The sequence below is a fragment of the Prosopis cineraria genome, unplaced genomic scaffold (assembly GCF_029017545.1).
Source record: "Prosopis cineraria cultivar Desert tree isolate PC_DT_omini unplaced genomic scaffold, ASM2901754v1 PC1960, whole genome shotgun sequence".
NCBI classification, from domain to species: Eukaryota; Viridiplantae; Streptophyta; class Magnoliopsida; order Fabales; family Fabaceae; genus Prosopis; species Prosopis cineraria.
The window spans coordinates 1-20,360 of NW_026557285.1; the positions used below are offsets into that span (position 1 = coordinate 1).

Consider the following 20,360-nt stretch of genomic DNA (forward strand, 5'->3'; position numbering starts at 1 on the left):
GAAAAGTGCCTTTATCACTTCATTTTGCTTCTGTGAACAAAACATGACGACTAGCCCTAGGATCATGTACTTCTAAACTCAAGCTTCCTGTAAACTGCCTAGGCTTCCTCTTGACATAGAAGAATCCAGTCCCAGCAGCCGAGACAAGCCGAACAAACGTTTGAGCCTTTTTTCTTATCACCCATTCCTTATTGGCTTATCCTGTCAAAAAAAACAAAATCAAACGATCCCTTGTTCAGATCCTCCAAGGTTTCATAATTTTGGGGTTTAAATTAACTCCTCAGTCCATAAACTTTCACTCAATTTTTCAATGTGATCCTTATCCATTAAAAGTTAGCGACTTGAATTTTTTGTTGTGGATTCAAAATTTTTTTAATTAAATCTTGTTATAGGGCCATTAAATTTTGTGGATGTAACCAACCCTATACCATCTTTGACTGTATCCAGAGATTAAAGTAATTTAACGACATGACTGGGACATGTATTCTTCCCAACTATAATTCAAGCACAACTGACACTTGTATACTTGAGTTGGACCCTTGACTTAATATAATGCCTAACAATTTTGATTCTTGAGACTCTGAATATGGATGATTCATGTCAACCATAAGGGTAAAGGTAAATCAAGTGAAATCTACTCATGTGAATGAGGGATTTGGATTTAATAACTATACTTAGTATAGGCACTGAATGCCTGAAGCATTTAATCGTTGAAATTCAAATCAACCGTTCAGATAAAATCACTTATTTATTAATCTTAACTGGGGTATGAATTCAAAATCATTGATTTAAAAATTTAATGTCCATATTAAGTATAATCACCAAATCTATATCCGTGAATGGGAGTGACTTGGCAATAGCATGAATCACGCATGTTTAGAATGTCAAGATAGTCACACGAAGTGTGGCTCAAACGGTAAGCAAGCTTGAGCTCAATAGTTTTGAGGCCTTTACAATGTTAAGAGTTAGATCCCACACATGAAAAACCAATTACAAGGTGGATCTCCTCAATATCCTAAGCAAGATTAGTCTAACACCCAAAATATTTGTGCTGATGGGCTCGCACACAGTGCTTATAACTGAAGAAATGACATTTATGGCTGAGCAGCCTCTTGATTGCAGGAGTCTCTTGAATCAGGATTTGTTTAATGGTCATATGGAGCAGGCTAGCTGGATATTTGTATTTTATTAAGGCTTTCAGCTTGTTTAGATTGACATTATAATCGATTTTGGGGTCCAAATAATTGATTTTTGAAAAGATTACCCAAACAGCAAAAAAAGTTGATAACTGATTATTGAGCCAGAATCACATTTTGAAATAAACTCTAGAAGGTTGCTTATAAATTCGATTTTACTGTTAAATAATATATTTACTTCTTAAATAAAGTTTAACAAATTTAATAATATTAAATACAACTTAATCAATAATTTAATTTTGAAAATTAATGTTCTTTATGATAATTTGGACAGCTAAAATCAATTTTAGTATACAAACAAATTACGTTATAACATACTTTCTCCGTTAAAAAATATAAGGTATTTTTTAAGGAATTGGATATTAAAAAATGTAAGGCATTTTTAGTCTTTCAAGGTGTAATCATTGTATTGTTTTCAAAAGTGTCCCTATTAATAAATGACTTTATATTTATTGTAAGATGTTTAATAAGAATAATATAAAAAGATAAGGTTAGTTAGAAAGTAAGTAACTATTTTATTAAGGGGTGAGATTCGGTTAAAAATACTTTACATTTTTTAACGGAAGGAGTAATCAATTATAATTAAAATCAATCATATTAATCAATTATTTTTATAATCAATTAAACCCAATTGAAATTCAAACAGGCCATTTGCTTTTTTTTTTTTTTTTTTAAAAAAAAAAGTAATGGAGATGCTTGTGGGAAAGTGAAAAAGAATGCGGATAGCAAATTGTTGGCCACATCATTAGAATTTTAATGGCATGCAAATGAATGTGAATGGCTAGGATCTAATCAAAATTAGAAGTTTTCTTTTTTATTATTATCATTATAAGGGCACAATTACAGACATTTAACTCTAGAGGCCAGACCTAAAAATTGAATGAATTTATGGGAACCTACAAAACAAAGGACTCAATTACATGGTGCATCACAAAACTACTTCAGACTAAAGTGTAATCCACATAAAAAAAAAGCCATTACATATCATCTGAAGATCTTCAAAGAGAAAACCCTAATTTCATACGAGGCCAACATAAATTTTTTGATGCACAAGATATATATCAGGAAATGAAATTGGTCATCTCTAAAAATAATGACGGTTATCATTTAAAAAAAAAAAAAGTAATTCTAGGACGTGCTGACCACAAATAAGCACTGTAAAGTTTAAGGTTATGCAGTTGGCTTTGTAAACTTTAAAAAATAAATACATAAATAAATTCAAACTGTGAACACCATGGATGACAACAGCAAGAATTTTGTATTTCCAAAGGGAGTGAAGCTTCATATGGTAAATTTTGATGCACAATAACAATCACATGCAATAATAATCAATCTGTAAAAGCAAAATGTAAGAAATTTCATTAATTTGAATTTGAATTATCAATATATCATAAATATATTCACATTCAAAAAGTGGCATGCCTGAGTCCTGAGATAAATCAACTTGTAAGAGCTAGCCATGCCATGGGTTCGAACAAAGTAATGACTGCAACAACTCATCCAAAAACTACAAGGTATTTCCCTTTGAATGAAGAATGAAGTTGACAATAACATACCACATAAAAGAAAAGCCATTACATAACAGGTCATATCTCAAGAATTCCCAGGCACCCCACATTTGTTGTAGTTCAAGCCAAAGACAGAAAGATAACTGAAATTTCAGAAAATGATGATGGCCATGTATCAGCAAGCAAAATGGGAGCCCACCGAATATCAAAAGTGGAATTGAGTAAGAAATAAATCAATCATCAAATTGGGAAGACAAAAGTCCAACCTGGCTCATGTGGAAAGGGCAAGTGATCACCGCTAAGACAACAGTTCACCTTACCATTATCCATATGTTTTGAAATTGTGAGCTACGTTATGTGCTCAACTTCGCAAGGGCAACACTGCTCTTTAGCAAATTGTGCGTATTAAGCATTCAAAATCCTACAGCAATGGTTTCCACAAAAATTTTTGAAATAAACACACACAGAGAAAAAAGCAGTAGTCTTCAATAATGGCTTATACCAAAAGTTGAAGTACAAAGACCATGGCATGATAGATTGCAAGCAAACACAGACTATAGTATCAGCATATTAAGGCAAGTTGCCATTGCCAATTGATCTCATAAAGAAGCTATAAGAGGACATCTAACCTAAACTCAGAAAGTCATGTTCCACAAACACAATATTTTGTTATAATTGGGCATTCTATAGCCATCACGGCTATACCTCAAGTTTATCCCAGCAAGGCAGTTAGCCTTTCATTTCCTTTATAAACAAATAAAAAAGTATCCAATTCAAAGAAAATTAGAGCCAAAACAGAATTTCAAAATGCATCAGCTTTGCTCTCCGACCATGTTACCAAATCAGAACGTTCAGCATTTTGGCTTTCAAAAATTAGAGACGATCCGAAAGCCAACCAAAGAAAGAAACCAAACCCAAAAAGGAAAAATGAAACCAACCTGTGCTGATGAGACTGCTCTGTGTTGACGGTTGAAGCGATCATCGCCGAAGGGGAGATGGAGCACTGGCAACTGGCAAGGAGTTAAAACGCCAAGAGGCAACAAAGCTACAAAACTGTGCATTTTAATTAATTTGCCAATTCTTTTTTTTTTATATTGATTGATTTGCCAATTCTACCCCTCCAAGTTTATTAGGAATTGTTATTATTTTTTTAAATATTTTTTATATTAAAACTATACAGTTTGTTAATTGTATATTAAGAATGGAATTTGATTTATATTAAAATTTAGTTAAGCATCTAGTTTATTTTTTAGTAGTAATAACAAAATTAATTTATCTTTATAGCTATTAATATGCTTTGTTTTTATTTAATAGAGCTGATATATGAAAATATCAAAATTTCTCGAAAGTTAAACTTGGTACTTTTTATTACCATATTAATTAAATAAGCATGATTACATTTTATAAGAAAAATATAATTTTTTATCCCTCAATTTCTTTCCGGTAATTGATTTAATCATTATAAATTGGATTCAGACATCCAACAATTTCATATGCAAATTAATTTTATAGGATTGACATATTCTTTGTACTTTCCTTATAATGGGTTTTATTAGTACCGTTTTCCGGTGCGTTTTAAGCAGTTCCTCGTACTCCTAAACTCCTCGTCGCACACTGCCCTAATCGTCCGTCAATAGTTCCCTGCCTCGGCAAGACGGCCTGAACATTGTAGCATTCTGGTGTAAGCTTCAGCATTTCCAATTCGATTATTAGTATTTCATTTGTTTTCGCTGTTATTAAGTTTTGTCGTCTATTTGTCCGAGATGTTTGGAGTTTCAAGTTTTTTCCTTTCGATTTATTTCTTCAATTTGTCGGGAAACAAGCACAATTTGACTGATAAAGGTAGTGTTCGTTTTTCTTTTCTTTCCTTATTTGGGTAATATAAAGAGCTGAGCAATTGTGTTGGGAATGGCGAGCACTGTGGATGCTTCGGGGAATCCGGTCCCAACATCGGCTGTGTTGATGGCGGCATCAAAGCACATAGGGGTAAAATGTCACTCCGAGAATTTGGATTTCCTGAGATGCAAGAAGAATGATCCAAACCCTGAGAAGTGTCTCGATAAAGGACGGGAAGTTACCCGCTGTGTCCTTCACCTGTGAGTGGCTTCTCTCTCTCTCTCTCTCTCTCTCTCTCTCTCTCTCTCTCTCGTTTGAACTATATTATCTTTATGGGTTTTCCGGAACCCATTGTTATGTTTGGTGTATGAGAGCATGTTCGGGAAAAGTTGAAGTGGAATTGTTGGTATCTTCTTTTTCTTAATGAAACTAAAAATTGCTTACTTCGAAAGAGGTTGAAATGGAGATTTTATTTTGGTTAAATTAAATAAGTTAGAACTGGTTAGACTGGCAACAAGAACATTTTGATATTTGGAAGCAGAGGAATAATAACATAAAAGTGAGAAATAGACAGTAAATCTTGAAATCATATTTGCTTTATTCTGTATTTATATTGCTCATTCAATTTCACTTTGGGCTGTAGGAATCAAACTGTGATATTTGATAAGATCATCTTTATTTACCTGCATTGTTTAGTTAGAGTCTGCTAAACTTCTGTTTCACTATAGTTTCAGTAGGGATAGTTTATTGCATTTGACTCATATACTGCTTACAACCTAATCTGCTATGTTATTGCCCTTGCAATTTTGTATACATGTCTTAAATCTTCGCCATCACCATGTGTATGTCATGTTATTCTCCAAAGCATGGTTTTTGATGTTGAAGTGCCTATATGCGTTATACAATTGCTGTGGGTTCGTCTTCTTCCTGTTATCTGTGGTGTTTCTTTTCATTATCTTTCATTCCCTACCAAGCCAGGTCTGACTAATGACCTATCTTACAAAGGTTAAAATTTGACAGGCTTCAGATTTTATTGGAGAATTAAATATAATTTAGCACCTGGATTTAATTATTTCAGTGTGATAGCTGAATCTCGTAACTGATGCTTTGATCACCATAGTCATGCCAAATTTTCCATTTCAAGCAACATTTGAATAAATGAATAGTTTTATAAGAATTCATTATGATGCCAGTTTAGGACATTTGAAATTTAGTTTTAGATTTGACGTGTTGGGAGTAGTGAATTTTATCAAAGGCATCTGATGCAGATTCATTCTGCTTAATTAAGTTTGGCTTGTAATTCTAGCTGGCGCTATGAGCTGCTTCAAAGGGCTGCATGGTGCATTCCTATATTTAAATGTTTCGGTGCAATTTTTTCCCCTTATTTTAAAGATCCATAGCTGCGTGGCAGAGATAACGGATAAATAATGATTTGAAATCTAGGATGAAAAAGTATATTTGATACTTGAACTTTTCTAACAGAGGAATAAATGGGCCTCTAAATATCGAGGGAATAATAGGTGGAAGACAAATGCTTGCCTTTCTTCTCGTTGTTTTGAAATGTATCTTCTTTACATTTGTTTAAAAAACTTTGTGAAGATTAACATGTAGCTTAGTGCAGAGAACTGACTGTGTACTCCACTGTATACTTTTCCTCCTACCAAGCCATGTGAAAGTGTGTCAAATGCTCTTTTCTCTCATTTCTTCACCATTCATATATGTGTGTATGGAATGGGGCTACTTTAGTTGCAATCAGGAAACAATTGTGATCAATGGTAATCATGTAAGGTAGAAAAAACTTAATTCCTTAAGATCTCAAGTTTGAACTGGGGGAAAAAAATCATATTATGAAAGCTATCCCAATTTAGGTCCTAACAATGCTCAAATCTTAAATAGTCGGTAGTACTGGATATAAAATGATTAAAAAAAAGAAAAGAAGGAAAGCAACTGTGATTGTTTGCATTTGCAGATGGAATTGTTTTTTTCATTTGGAATTTTTTTTGTGGTTGTTTGCATATCTAATACAAGTCTTTTTTGGCTCATTCCCTTGCCTGGTTCTAGTGATTACTTTCATGCTTTTCCTGGTAGTTTAGATTCTGCTCTCCTTGGTAGGGGAGTTAAACTTGTATGCCCCCTTTTCTCACACGCCCAACAAAGAGGAAAAAGAAAAAGAGACACATTAGGGTTCATCATTTCTTAATGTTCTTGAAACTGGTCACTCAGCGGATTTGTATATGAGTTGATTCAAGGTTTATTGATCTACCTGTAATCAAACTTTAGTTGAATCCATCACGATTAAATTAATATATTTTAATTCTTTGTTGGGGGGAAAAATGTTTCACCAATTATTGGCTAGTTTTTAATAGTTCTTGATTAGTTTTTATTTCTTGTTGATCAGTTTTATCAGTTCTTGGACCAGATCAGATTTGATTGGCCAATTCACCTGTCAAATCAGCTAGTTTGTTCTGCTTTCCACAAACATTGCTTGAAATTGCTGTTGTATTGATTGACTTCTATTCCACTGATACAAATAATCAAGATTTTCACAATATATATTATTTTCCTCCTTTTATTGTTATTATCATGCATTGGAAGTTAATAGAAACCTTAATGGGAATTTTCAGTGGAGTTGAATCCTTGGTCATTGAGTTAAGTTAAAAGGACACATTTGTGGTTCGAAATCACCCCAGGCTCATTCTCTGTTACAAATTACAAATGTTTTCTAAAAATCTTCATATGTGTATGTAGAGTGAGAAATATAGAGTTTTAGGCTTAAATTTCTAACTGGTCATGGTTCTGTGTTGATGCCTCAGGCTCAAGGATCTACATAAGAAGTGCACAAAGGAGATGGATGAATATGTGAGATGCATGTACTACTACACAAATGAATTTGAAATGTGTCGCAAAGAGCAGGAAGCATTTGTGAAAGCATGTCCTTTGGAATGACATCATGTAATTTCCCTTTGTTCACATTAATAATAAGTTTAAATAACACAGGCGACTTGCACTGAGTCAATTCTCCATTTCTTAAAATACTCAGATGACCAAGTTTGTGTTACAATTTTTTTAATGTCTATGTTATGTTGGTCATTTAAATTTTTCATGAGAAATGCTTCCAAACAGAAGAATTGGTGGTTACTTTTGATGTTAGGTCTTGCTTGTAATGTAATAATCAATTTGGTATATGCAAAAGCTTCAGTGGGAGGTTGAGAGTTCACCAAAAGAGATTTTTTTTTTTAAGAAAAAAAAAAACTCAATGTGAATCTGTTCTAAATCAATCTGAATATTCATATCTAATATAAACTTTATAGAATGTTGTACTACAAAAAAATTTAGAAGATGCGTTTTACTATAAGTCATATGGATAAGGCAGTTTAATTTATTTAAATTTCATGCATCGTATATACTTACATTTTGGTTTCATGATTCATTGGATTAGGCGAATATGATTAAGAATATTAAATTTTAAAGAATTATTTTTTAAAACAAACTGTTCATATAGAGAATTTGGATTTGGATTTTGATATCTAATAGTATTTTGCTCCCTTTCTTTTTTATTATAAGAGAAATTTATCATATACATTTTTTATATTTTATAAGTAAAATTATAAAACTGGAGATATATTTACACATTTTATTTTTCAAATTTTTTTACATAAAATTAAAGTTTATTTTCATGAGATAAATTTGGTTTAATTATTATACGAATAATTTAATCTATTTTTTAATTTTAGATATAATTAATATGGTTAATTAATTTTTTTAAACTTTGTGACTTGTTGAGTTGATTTTTTTCTTACATTTAAACACGAATAGAATTATATCTGTTAACAATAAAAAAAAAATCCAATGGTAGTGAAGGGCTAAAGGTCCCAAGAGGGGAAGAAAAAATAAACAATGAAAATTCTGAACAACTAAAACTTTATTTATCAGGGCCTTCACTGCGCTAGATATTTATTCATGCTAAATAAGTAAGCTTTGCTAGCATCAATTATTGGTTTCAAATTAGAGAGGTCCAGATATTTAGGTATATGAAAAAGTGTTTATGAGAGTATTCATCTACAGTTAAGAGAACAGTGTCTATATATTTTTTTAAAAAAATAATTCTTGTAAACTAAATTCTAATGTGGGTTGTTTCCAAAAAAAAAAACTCATGTGGGACCCATAAAAAAAAGTATGGGAACCATATTAAAAAATATTTGTAAATATCAAATTCATAATAAAAAAATAATATGAGGCATAATACTTTTAGTAAATGTAGGAGCTCTACTTATTATTTGTTGCTTGTATTTTGTGTATGGATAAGATAATTAATCATATTATAAAATATAAATTTAAATAATAAATCATAAAATAAAATATCTTATTGCAATGAAATAAAAAACTTAATTCATATAAATTATAAAAAATTATGTGTATTTGATGGATAATTTTTATTATTTCAAATCTTAACTCACATGAAATAACAAATTATATAAAAAAAATAATTTTTATTTTTATTTTTAAAATATACATGATAGTAAATCATAAAATAAAAAAAAATTATATGGGATAAATATTAGCTTATTTTCTAAAACAAATTGTACACCGAGAGATTATGTACCACTTATAGTAAAAATGATAGGTAAAAGATCTATCATGAGTAGATTGTATTTTTTATATGTATTAATAATATCATAATAATTTTTTAATTTTATTTTTAATAATATCATAATTAACATGTATAGTCAAAACTTTAATATGATTTTTATTGTAGAATAAATTATTATTTAAATTTTAATTTATGTAAATCAACAAAATATGTTACTTTGAGTACACAAAAATAAATTATTTTTATTTTTAGCTTTTAAATTGTCACCCTCCATCTATAGTTGAATAAATAGTAAAATAAATTTTTATTTAAATTTAAATCTATATAAAGTAACATATCACAAGTACACAAAAAAAATTATTTTAAAATTTTCTTTTTTTTTATTTATGCTTACCTTTCAAATGATATAAGATCCTTACAAATATTCAAAAAATATCTCAAATAAATTTTCACAATATTTAAAAAAAATAAAAAAAATATTTTCGTGGATCGGAACAGGTTAAAATCTAGTTTTCATGTAAAGAATCACATTTTGTTTGAAACAATATGATTCTTGCTCAACAGAATTGCTAAACAAATCATGGCTGATCATGTCAAATGTGAATTGTCTTCTTTTTTCCCCCTTTGGGCTAGGCATCATCTTTTATTTTTTTTTAATCTTAAAAAAACACGTCTAGAATAAATGCATTCAAAATTCAAGTGAAAAGGAAAGGTCATGATATGGAATTACTGCAAATGATTTTCGCACTCACTGATAAAATTTACTTCAGTTTTTTTTTGGCCCAAAAAAAATAGTTCAATTAATGAAAAATTGATCATAACATATAAGATTGTGAATTTAAACTCCACTGTTGATATAAGAATTTTATTGATAGATGATATATAAGTATTATTATAGCCATTCATTGAGCTCAGAGGCATGTCTTGCTTTGATGATTTTCTTGAACTCAACTCATCTAAATTTTTTTATCATAAAAAATTGTTTTGTTATCCAAAAAAAAAAAACCACGCACATGATGGCCATGAAAAAGAATCATTTCTTCATGTGGCGTGGTCCAAGATGGTCATACATTGTTTAGGGAAAAAGGGAAGTGACTTGCGTTAAGAAATGGCATGATTAACCCGACTTGATATGAAATAGAATTTGAAAAACAATAAATAGGAAACATCAAACAAATTAAATATGGTTTAAAATAAGGGTAAATGAGTAAACCTTTAAATTATAGGTTTAAAAGCGTTTAAAACCCTAAACTTATTTTTTGTATAATATTTTTCTTAACAAAAACTGTGCAATTTGACTCCTTACTTCTGTCATTAACAAAAGTTAATTTTGATAAATAATTGATAAAAAATGACAAAAAAGAAGAGATCATCAAACACAAAAAAATCCAAAAATTACAGTAAATAACTCAAAAATTACGTACAATGATCAAAAAATGATAAAAAATAATCAAGAAAATTACTTGATCATTTTTTGTGAGTTTTGATATGAATTTCTATAATTTTATATGTCAACTAACACTCAAAGTTACATTTTTGTTAATATTAGGGATTATATTATATTATTTTTAAAAGTTAAAAGAGAATATTGCATAAAAGATGACTTAAAAGTCTTATAAGCTTTTACATCTAATTCTGGAGCTAATTTTTTCATTCACCATCAAACTAATAGATCATATTTAAATTATTAAAAGTAATAAATCCCCATATATATATATATATATATATAATTGCCAAAAGATCATAAGAGCCTGACTGCAATAACAAATTGAGCAGATATGATACAATATAATAATTATATGTTATGTATAGTATAGAATGTACAGCCTCATTAGAGAAAAATAGACTTTCAATTTAAGATAATAATTTGTTCACTTAACTTGTTAATTGATTTTCATTAAGAGCCAGCTTAGATTAATTTAAAAGAGCATGACCTTCATCCATAAGTAAAAACCAAAGGGCAAAAGAAAGTGTGGTTGTTTTTAGTCCCCATTTTTGATGAGAAAGAGTGTTTGTTGCGGCAAATGGAAACCTCACATGCTTCTACTTCAAGCCATCATTCACAATATTTATTGGGCCCTAGTGGGTAATAAAACCCATTATGTATTTTCTTTTTTCTTTTTTTGACCAACAACCACCCATTAATTAAGAAGCACTTTTTTGTATTTGCATTCAATAATGGCAAGTTGGAATGCTCCAAGAAAAAGAAGATTTACCTTAGGAATCTACAAAATTAAATATTTAGGTTAAAGAAAAGTTAAGGTTTTGTGAAATTATTGTTGAAAAAATTTTCAACAACATGAAATCTAAATTATTAATAAACTTTGATCAACTACCAGTCAACATTAGATGAACATTGCCGGCAATAGTGCCTATAACTTCTCATAGCCGAAGGTAGTCAAAGGATGGTTGGAGGCAATTGATGGCTGGCTTGAAACAACAATCAAGAGACCATGAGTTGAACTATGAGGACAATGTGGATGACCTTGATAGTTAAAATTCTCATAAAATTTTTGGTTCAAATCATAAAATCATAAATTATATAATATAAAAAATGTCTCTAGTAAAAAAAATATAATTTAAAAATATTAACACATATAATATAAATCAAACCATTATCTAAAGTCCATATCAAACAATTTTTTAAAGTTTAGATACATAAAACATTGTCCAATATTAAACAATCAAATCATTCTCTAAAGTTTAATTCTAGGAAAAAATAAGACAATAAGAACTAAATATTTATAGCAAGATAAAAAATATCAAACAATAAACGAGTTGGCATGTTTAGGCTCTTAGCCCATTAGGTCTTATCCTGATAAGCTTTAATTATGTGAATAGCACAAATCTTATAAAACAAGTCTTAATTATATAGGATGTTATAGAAGTGAAATGTTGGAAGCATGGCTTGCTATATCAAAGGGAAAAGGGGTATTGTTGAAGGCACTGACAAAGGCGATTTTGACTCACCAATACCTTGTTTCAAGTTTTCCAAGAAGGTTTGCAATGAGTTCAATGCTTTGTGATTATGGTATGTGAAACTATGGATGGGAAAGGGATCCACTGGGATTTATTGACATTAGGCAAGAAGGAAGGGGGTTTGAATTGTTGTATTCTTTCAAATGCCTTGAACCAACTGTGAAATGTTAGTTTTGAAATTAAAGATGCTAATGGATAGTTACTTCTTGAAATTCTGTTGTAAACAAGTGTTATGGATGGTGCAAGCAACATGTTGGAGTAATGGAGGACAATTGAACAAGGAAATGAAATAGTAAGGGTAAGTGATGACTCGATTGTTAATGGATGGTGGGAACCTCCTATGAAATGAGTTGCGAAAGTTAATTGTAATATTTCATTTGATCCTAAGATAAAATATAATAATATCATACAATTCATATAAAAGATTCTTACTTAATGGACTAAAACTTCTCGTTGTTTCATTTGACCCTGAAAAGGGAGTGACGGATATAGAACTCAAAAGGAGTTATTCTATTTGCTAAAAATGAGAGAAGGTGTCGGTTGGCTTTGTTTTTATGTCAGAAGAATTGGCTACTAAAAAAAACCATTTATTAGATATAAGGAGATGAAACTATCAAAGATTGTGGTGGAAATGAAAATGAGGAATTATAAGGAAGGCTTTTTTAGCATGAACAATAAAGGATGTGAAAGGATGAACATTTCTATTGTTAAAGACTTGATGGAGTTGATCAATAATCTCTTGAATTATTCTTTATCTTTGGTGTGTATATAAGGGAATTGTGCTGCTAATTGTTTAGTAGTAGGTGCTACTAAGAAGATGAACTTGAGATGGTGGGTGCTATTTAGCCAACATCCCTGTTGCATTGGTTATAAGGAGAGACCATAAGGGGTTCCAAGACAATGTGAAAAGGAGAAGGGATACAAGCTAGAGCCAAGAATACAAGATAGCTTGCTTCTGTGGGCTAGCCTATAGTAGGCCAAAATCTGGTGAGCACAAGCCATGCGAGCTCACTTAAAAAATGAAATAGTTTTCACTAACCTAGCCTATTTATTAATGGGTTGGTAGTATAACCCATCAAATTTTAGTACTTTTTAAAATTTCTTCTCCTTTTCACTCTTATCTTCTCCTTCCTTAAAAGCAAAATAAATCTAACCTTTAAAAAATATAATATAATATTGCAAATACAAAATCATAAGATTATTATTCTTCACAAAAATAATAAATACTAGGTGTGTTAGAGATGTTAAGTCTCAAAGACGACTATAGAGTTCTCGAGCTCCTCTATCATAGTTTACTCAAATATAAAAATGTAAAGGGATTGGAGAATAAGGTGTTTTTTATTAATGGGTGTGACGTACAAAGTTGCAATAATCAAAACTTGAAAGATTGAAAATAATCCTAAGCCTAAACTGTAGGTTGGATAGGGAGGTGCAGTAAAAAATTAAAATTTTAAATCTCTATCTCAATATGGATTGAACAAACTTGTTTTAATCAAAGTGAATAGAAAAGTTATCTTTTGAATTTCAAATTCTCATGTGTGTTCTTTTCAAAAGTTTGGATTTCAGGAGATGACAACATAAATCTACTCCCTCTACCTGTATCCATATAAATAGTTCTTTAACTCAAACAACATGCTAACGCTCTTAATGTCTGTTCGTCTTTAAACATTGGTTTTTTTTAAAGTGTTTAATGGCTCTCAAAGTATTTTTTATCATTAAAACTTTTCTAACTCTCTAAAAAAACCTAAAGCACGTTCCTTTTTTTATCTTATTTATAGATGAGGGTTTTTCTTACCTTTAATGAGCCAACAAAAATATTAGATTAAATTTATCTCATAAATAAAATCTATAATATCATATCTAATTTAAATTTATCTTATAAATTCAAACTATAGAATTGATATGATATTCTCTCATATTATGTTAGTTATTAAATTTAATCTATCATATAAAATTAAATTTAAAATTAATATAACATAATATATATATATATATCAGATATACATATTATATTATATATAAGTATGTGTGTATACAAGAAAATACACATATATGTATGTGTGTGTGTGTGTGTGTCAAAAATAGATATATTATATTATATTTTAAATTTTATATTTCATACAAATATATATAAATATTTATTAAATAAATATTCAAATATATATATATATATATATATATAATTTGTTTACCTTATATTACATTTATTGAATCTAAATATATTTTAAATTTAATGAACTTGAATATCATAACTCGAGTTGAATAGTTCTTGTGTGTAACCCTATAGGCTTATATGAAATTGGTAATAGGCTAATTATGCTATTAGACCATAAATCATAAGTGATTTTTAGCAAGACATTACAACTACTCAATTCATATGGGGATTGATGATCTAATACAACCTATCATATAACTGTATCACATTTCTTTTGTCACACGATATTTCGGTCAAGTGTGAGACATAGAATTGTCATCTTCTTTACCTAGCCATTACTTTTTCTATCTCTGAGTCGATTGATACAATAATGGAAAAATCCTTTTCACTATAATATGGCCATATATTTTTTTCAATTTTACTCATTGAGGGGCCTAGTAATATCTCTCAATTAACATGAGGAACAAATTCCATCTTGACCACCCATATTCCTCTACATGAATATTACTAAATTCAATAATAGTCTTTATAATCACTGGTCAAAAGTAACTTTTGACTAGGTCAATATTCAGTGATCATCATGTAGGTAACTTTTGAAATAAACTTATGACTTGTACTATATAGCTTTCTCATAACGAGTCGGTTTAGCACCTTGTACTCTTTCAAATGCCTACGACTTTGATTTATATCTATAATTAATCAAAGTCATACTAATATTGTTTCATCTATGATCCCTCATAGATGATCGATCAAGAACATTTAGAACAATCATTGTAATTTGTCCAAGAATACAATTATTATAATGAACATACAATTGATATGATAACAAAATAAAAAATTTATTAAATAACAATATGTATAGTATAATGATTGGTCTTATGGCATAATTTCCAACACTGTAAATACAAGTGTTCTTAAGAAGTACAAATGGGTTCTAATAAATAACAATACGATATTGTTGCTTCCAATGATCCCTATAATCCTCACGATCCTCAAGTCCTTTTATAAGCATTTGACCGAGACCATTGTATCCGTAATTTCCAAAGCCCTTTCATGAAATATTAGCAACAACTTAGCATAACCTTGCGAGATTTAGCATAACCCTGCGAGATTCGTGGCACATCAAATGATAATCCCATATCCACTCAACGATCTCCGATGTCCAATTGCCCTAAGTCTTGAGGATTATGTTGAGTTCGTGCTTGGCACAACCCTTCTCCTAAAAACAGAATAGGCAACATCTCTACTTACATCTTGGGCTTGTAGCTCTATCTTAATTTTGGGCTGATAGCTTCACTTTAAGACCAAACAATTACATTTTTGTTAAAAAAATGGTTTGAATAAGAAATTTGATATATCATACAAGGTTTGAAAAAACACTATGATGTTTAAATAATGAATTTGATACATCATAAATGGATTAAACAAATGAATAAAATTAAAAGAATCTAACTTAAAATAAAATTTAATTGATAATTAAAAAAGCATATGCTTGGCTCATAGGCAAGCTCGTAATGGCTAATTTTCTTAGCTCAACCCACCTATTTTGATAGACTAGTGAGCTAATAACCTGCAAGTTCAGCTCATATTCTCAATTTTAATATGAATTGTTAGTTTTGTTTTTCTTGAAATAGGTTGTAATATAGGGTTGATATATTTGTCTGTTTACTTGGATAGATTGTATTGATAAGGTTTTGCTTTGGTTTTGGCTCTCTATACATTAGTGTGTACTTACTTTTTGAAAATTAATAAAATTGACTTTTTGGGCAAAAACAAAAAGTCACAACTAATTATATCAAACTCTCACCCAACAGTACTTTAAACCATGTAAGAAGAGAAATTTTTTTATGTTTTATAATATTTTATATTTTAATTATTAGTCAATAAAAATTATCATGTTTAGTCACAATGTCGATGACATAGTTTTGGGTAAAATAATATTAATTATTTAAAATACATATGAATGGACAGAAAAATCACTTTAGCGTCAAATGATGATGATGGAATAGTTTGTATAATGTTGGAGAGATTATATCATATTAAATAGGAAATTAAAAGTGGTCTTCTGAAGTTTGAAATGTTTTTAAAAACTGAATGAACATTCCTATGAATTTAAATACAAGCTTTTTTTGATCAGATAAGGAATTAAAAGTTGTCTTCAAATTGAAAACGTGCATGTTTAAAATTTGAAAAGTATGTCCAAGGATGAATATATTTAAGTTCTTACCAATAGGCATTGATTCTAATGAAAAAGCCCATGACCATTTAATTATGATATTCATGTTTGAGTTTGTGTAAATGTGAAAAAAGTTTTTGAGAGAGCTACTTTCAATTAACCCCAACAATGTTCAAGTATGACTCAATCAGATAACCATATCAAAAACATATATATAAATCTTTTCTTGAAATTTATCAAAAACATATATTATCCTATTACTATATATTTGTCTGATAAATCGTCGTCATCGTCGTCGTACTACACATGGCTCAACTTGAATAGGAAGAAAAACACAGAATTTTGGTTTGACAATGTGACGAAGCTAGATGAAGCGTATGTAACATACAAAAAACTTTTTTCCCTTTTTTTGAGGTTAGACAAATAATTTGAATATCTCCATGCACAAGCAAAGGAAAAGCTTTTGGGGAGACAAAAGTAGCATAGTCTTGTTGGGAAAACTAAGAAATGTATTAAACTACGCAAAGACCAATAAAATTAATGGATTCATAGGCTGTTGTTGTGGGACATGAATGAAAAATAAGGATGCTTCATGATTATGGTTTATGTGCCACCCACTTCCAATTCTTTCTTGGATCATGCTAAGCACTATCCTTTCATTAATTATTTTGTGAAATTACGTATCCGACCCAAGATGTGTATAATTGTGTATCAAAGAATTTGGCAAAAAAATCAATGATCATGATCATCATCAAGTTTAATGAGGTTAATTAACAATTTATTGCCTTTGCTTAGGTTACAATTACACGTGATAGCATCACCTAGCCCATAGTTTAATGAGGTTTATTACTGCTTTATCAAACCTTCTTAAATCATGAAGATAGAATTAAGGAGGTTGAATTTAGAGGGAGGGATTAATCCCTCACAAATTAGCACACAAAAGATTTTTTAAGAGATGTGCTCAAATTTACTGGAACACGATTGTTTCTAGCAAAAAAAAAAAAAGTCATACACAATTAAAAAAAATGTGAAGATGGATTTTTGTTAAGTATGATATCCAATCCTATAAAAAAATAACTTTAATCTTAAAAATAATTATAATTTAGATATCTAGAATATTTAAATTAAAATTTAAAAAATGATATTTTTGTGAAAAATTATACTCAATTAAGTAATAGTTCTAGGGAATTTTAAAAATTTAATTTTAAATGAATTAAATTACAGTTGATACTCCGTAAGTTACTATTAAATATTGTCAAAATTACAACTTTCATATCTCTACAATATTTTAAGAAACATGAATAATAGTTTCAAACAAAAAAAAGATACTTCTGATAATTTAAAAGAACACAAGATATAATTTTTAAGATTATTTAACATTGTCATTGTCTAATTACTAATACAAATCTTTAGGTGAAATTCCACCCCCCCTGTTTTTTCATGTTAGTTGCATGCCTAAAAGTCTACCACTTAATTCTTATCTTTATCATCTTTATTTTTTTCCCGACTCCTCTCTCTACCATACTAATGACATATTCATTCATCGAATTGTATAAAGTTGGAACTGTCTATGGCCTATCATGTGATCCAACCTTTCCAAAAAGATCATGAGAAGACAAAAATTAAATAAAAAGAAAAAAATCAAGGCATTAAAATTGAATTTATGACGAAGATTTCGCGTATAAACATGGTTTACTAATTCAAGTAAGGAACATAAATGCCTTAAGAAAATGAAAAATTCCCAAGTTCAAACTCGGTATAGACTATAGAGTGCCTACTACGATTTCATTCTAATTCAGGGGAATACCATCAAAGATACCTATACTATTTTAATATCAAAGAATGACTCCTTAAGGTTTTTCTTTTGGGGTGGGAGGACATAATTATTCCTATAACGTTTTTATAAGTCTTGTTTCAGTATAAATAACAATATTTTCAGCTATTAAAAATTTGCATACCTGATTAACAAGTGAATGTTTATTCATATATAAGTTATAGAAACTTATAAGCCTGGTTTATTGTTTATAATCCTTATAATAACTTGTCAATGGTCGAATACTTTATTGTTTATATGGGAATAAGACTTGTAAAATTAAATTAAACCAATTAATTTTTGTAATTTATTCATGAACGAATGCCTACTTGTTAATTACATGTGATAACTTGTTAATAACCAAATGTTTTGTTATTTATACTAGAGAAGCAAGACTTGTAATGTTAAACCAAACCTATCAAATTTTGCAAATTGCTCATGAACAAATGTCTATTTATTAATTATGAATAGTAACTTCTCAATAGCATTGGCAAAAGAAAAAAAAATACTTGTCGACAGCAAATGTTTTGTTGTTTATACTAGAGTAAAACTTGTAAAACACTACAAGGATAATTAAAACTTGTAAAACACTACAAGGATAATTAAATCTCCCAAAATTTTATTTTTAGATAGGTTCTCGGGTTGCATTGATATTTCATATTTTTAGAGTCCTTCTTTGATATTAAAACACTGCAAGGGCCTGAAGATAATATTTTCCCTCTAATTTATTCCATCATATATAAATATAGGATATTTTCTAGAAAAATTGCTTAATTTTAAATATAAGACATTAAATATTTTTATAATTTTTTAATTACACCCTTATTTTATTTATTAATTTTTTTAAAAAATTGCTCAATTGAAATTTCAATTATTATTAAAGCAGCTATATAAAGCATTTAATTTAATGAGAATACAATTAAAAATATAGACAAATCAATATCTAGGTGATAAAATATTTAGATTATTTGATTTCTAGAGCTATAAAGGATTACTATTTATCAGTATCCTATACTTTTTACCTTTTCAGTTACAAAATACTTTTAACTATTTTAAAATAATCAAATAATAATAATTATTAATTTATTAAATATGTCTTAAAATAAAAAAATTCTAATACTCTTATTAAAAATAAAAACATATAATACACAATAAGTTATAAAATTAAATTTAAAATAAAGATAAAATTAAAAAATAATAATAAATAATCTTTTATAAATATTATATTAAATATCAAATAATGCTTTTATAAAATTAAATTTAAAATAAAGATAAAATTAAAAAATAATAATAAATAATCTTTTATAAATATTATATTAAATATCAAATAATACTTTTACTCTAAAATAAAGAGCTGAGGTGTCATCATTTATGAATAGTGGGAAGTTATTTTAGTGAGATTTGAAAATTAATAGCAATTAATATTTATATGAATCTGAAAGGACATTGATTTTGCTTCATTAACGTCGTGTCAGCTTTAGAAACCTCCAATGGCATTTCAAATCAAACATTTCCAATACAATTCCATTTACGAAAACCACCTCATTTGTAAGAAAAAAATAATAATTAAATCTCCAAACATTAAATTAATAACAATTAAGTTTTAAACAAAATCTTATAAAAAATAATTTAAAAATATTAAATTATATATTTGCAAATTTAGTGATTTTAATTGTAGATAAAATTTATAATTAAAATTTTATTATAATTATATTTGTTGTTCAACACAGACAAATTGTATAAACAGAAATATTTAATTTAATTTTTTAAAAACATTTCCATGACTTACATTAATTTAATCTTTGAAACTTATCTTTTAATCGCCCTATTTCCAACCATAGTTCACCTTTTCAAAATTTTTATTAATTTTATTTTTTAAAAAAATAAAAATTAAAGTCTATTCATGTCATCCACTACGCGAAGGGCCAAAGAAGCCAATTATATGCACCCCTTTCACTTCCAGCTGTGACCAAATCATTCTTGTCTCTTAGTGTGTCCCACGTGGCCGCCTACACTTAAATCATAACTAACCATAGTTAAAAGTTAACTTAACCCACATTCATCTTTAACTATCAAATCCACCACTTCGCACTCTTCACACTCCAC

At 28.8% G+C, this 20,360-nt stretch overlaps 1 protein-coding gene and 1 long non-coding RNA gene across 3 annotated transcripts; one reads left to right on the top strand and one right to left on the bottom strand.

Annotated features, from left to right (window-relative positions):
* Positions 1–87: 87 nt before the first annotated feature.
* Positions 88–3,752, bottom strand: LOC129301207 (uncharacterized). Of its 2 annotated transcripts, XR_008590927.1 has the most exons (4): positions 3,643–3,752; positions 2,971–3,125; positions 2,753–2,847; positions 88–201 (listed from the first exon to the last, which is right to left on the bottom strand). It is a non-coding gene; the product is annotated as an uncharacterized LOC129301207 (long non-coding RNA). The 2 variants fall into 2 exon arrangements; XR_008590928.1 differs by lacking the exon at positions 2,753–2,847 and having other exon boundaries at positions 89–201.
* A 483-nt stretch (positions 3,753–4,235) lies between these two features.
* On the top strand, positions 4,236–7,723 carry LOC129301210 (NADH dehydrogenase [ubiquinone] 1 alpha subcomplex subunit 8-B-like). The gene is made up of 3 exons (XM_054939784.1): positions 4,236–4,385; positions 4,592–4,800; positions 7,354–7,723. Exons 2-3 carry the CDS (start codon positions 4,613–4,615, stop codon positions 7,484–7,486), a joined length of 321 nt encoding a protein of 106 aa, XP_054795759.1. The 5' UTR covers positions 4,236–4,385; positions 4,592–4,612; the 3' UTR covers positions 7,487–7,723.
* The last annotated feature ends 12,637 nt before the right edge of the window (positions 7,724–20,360 follow it).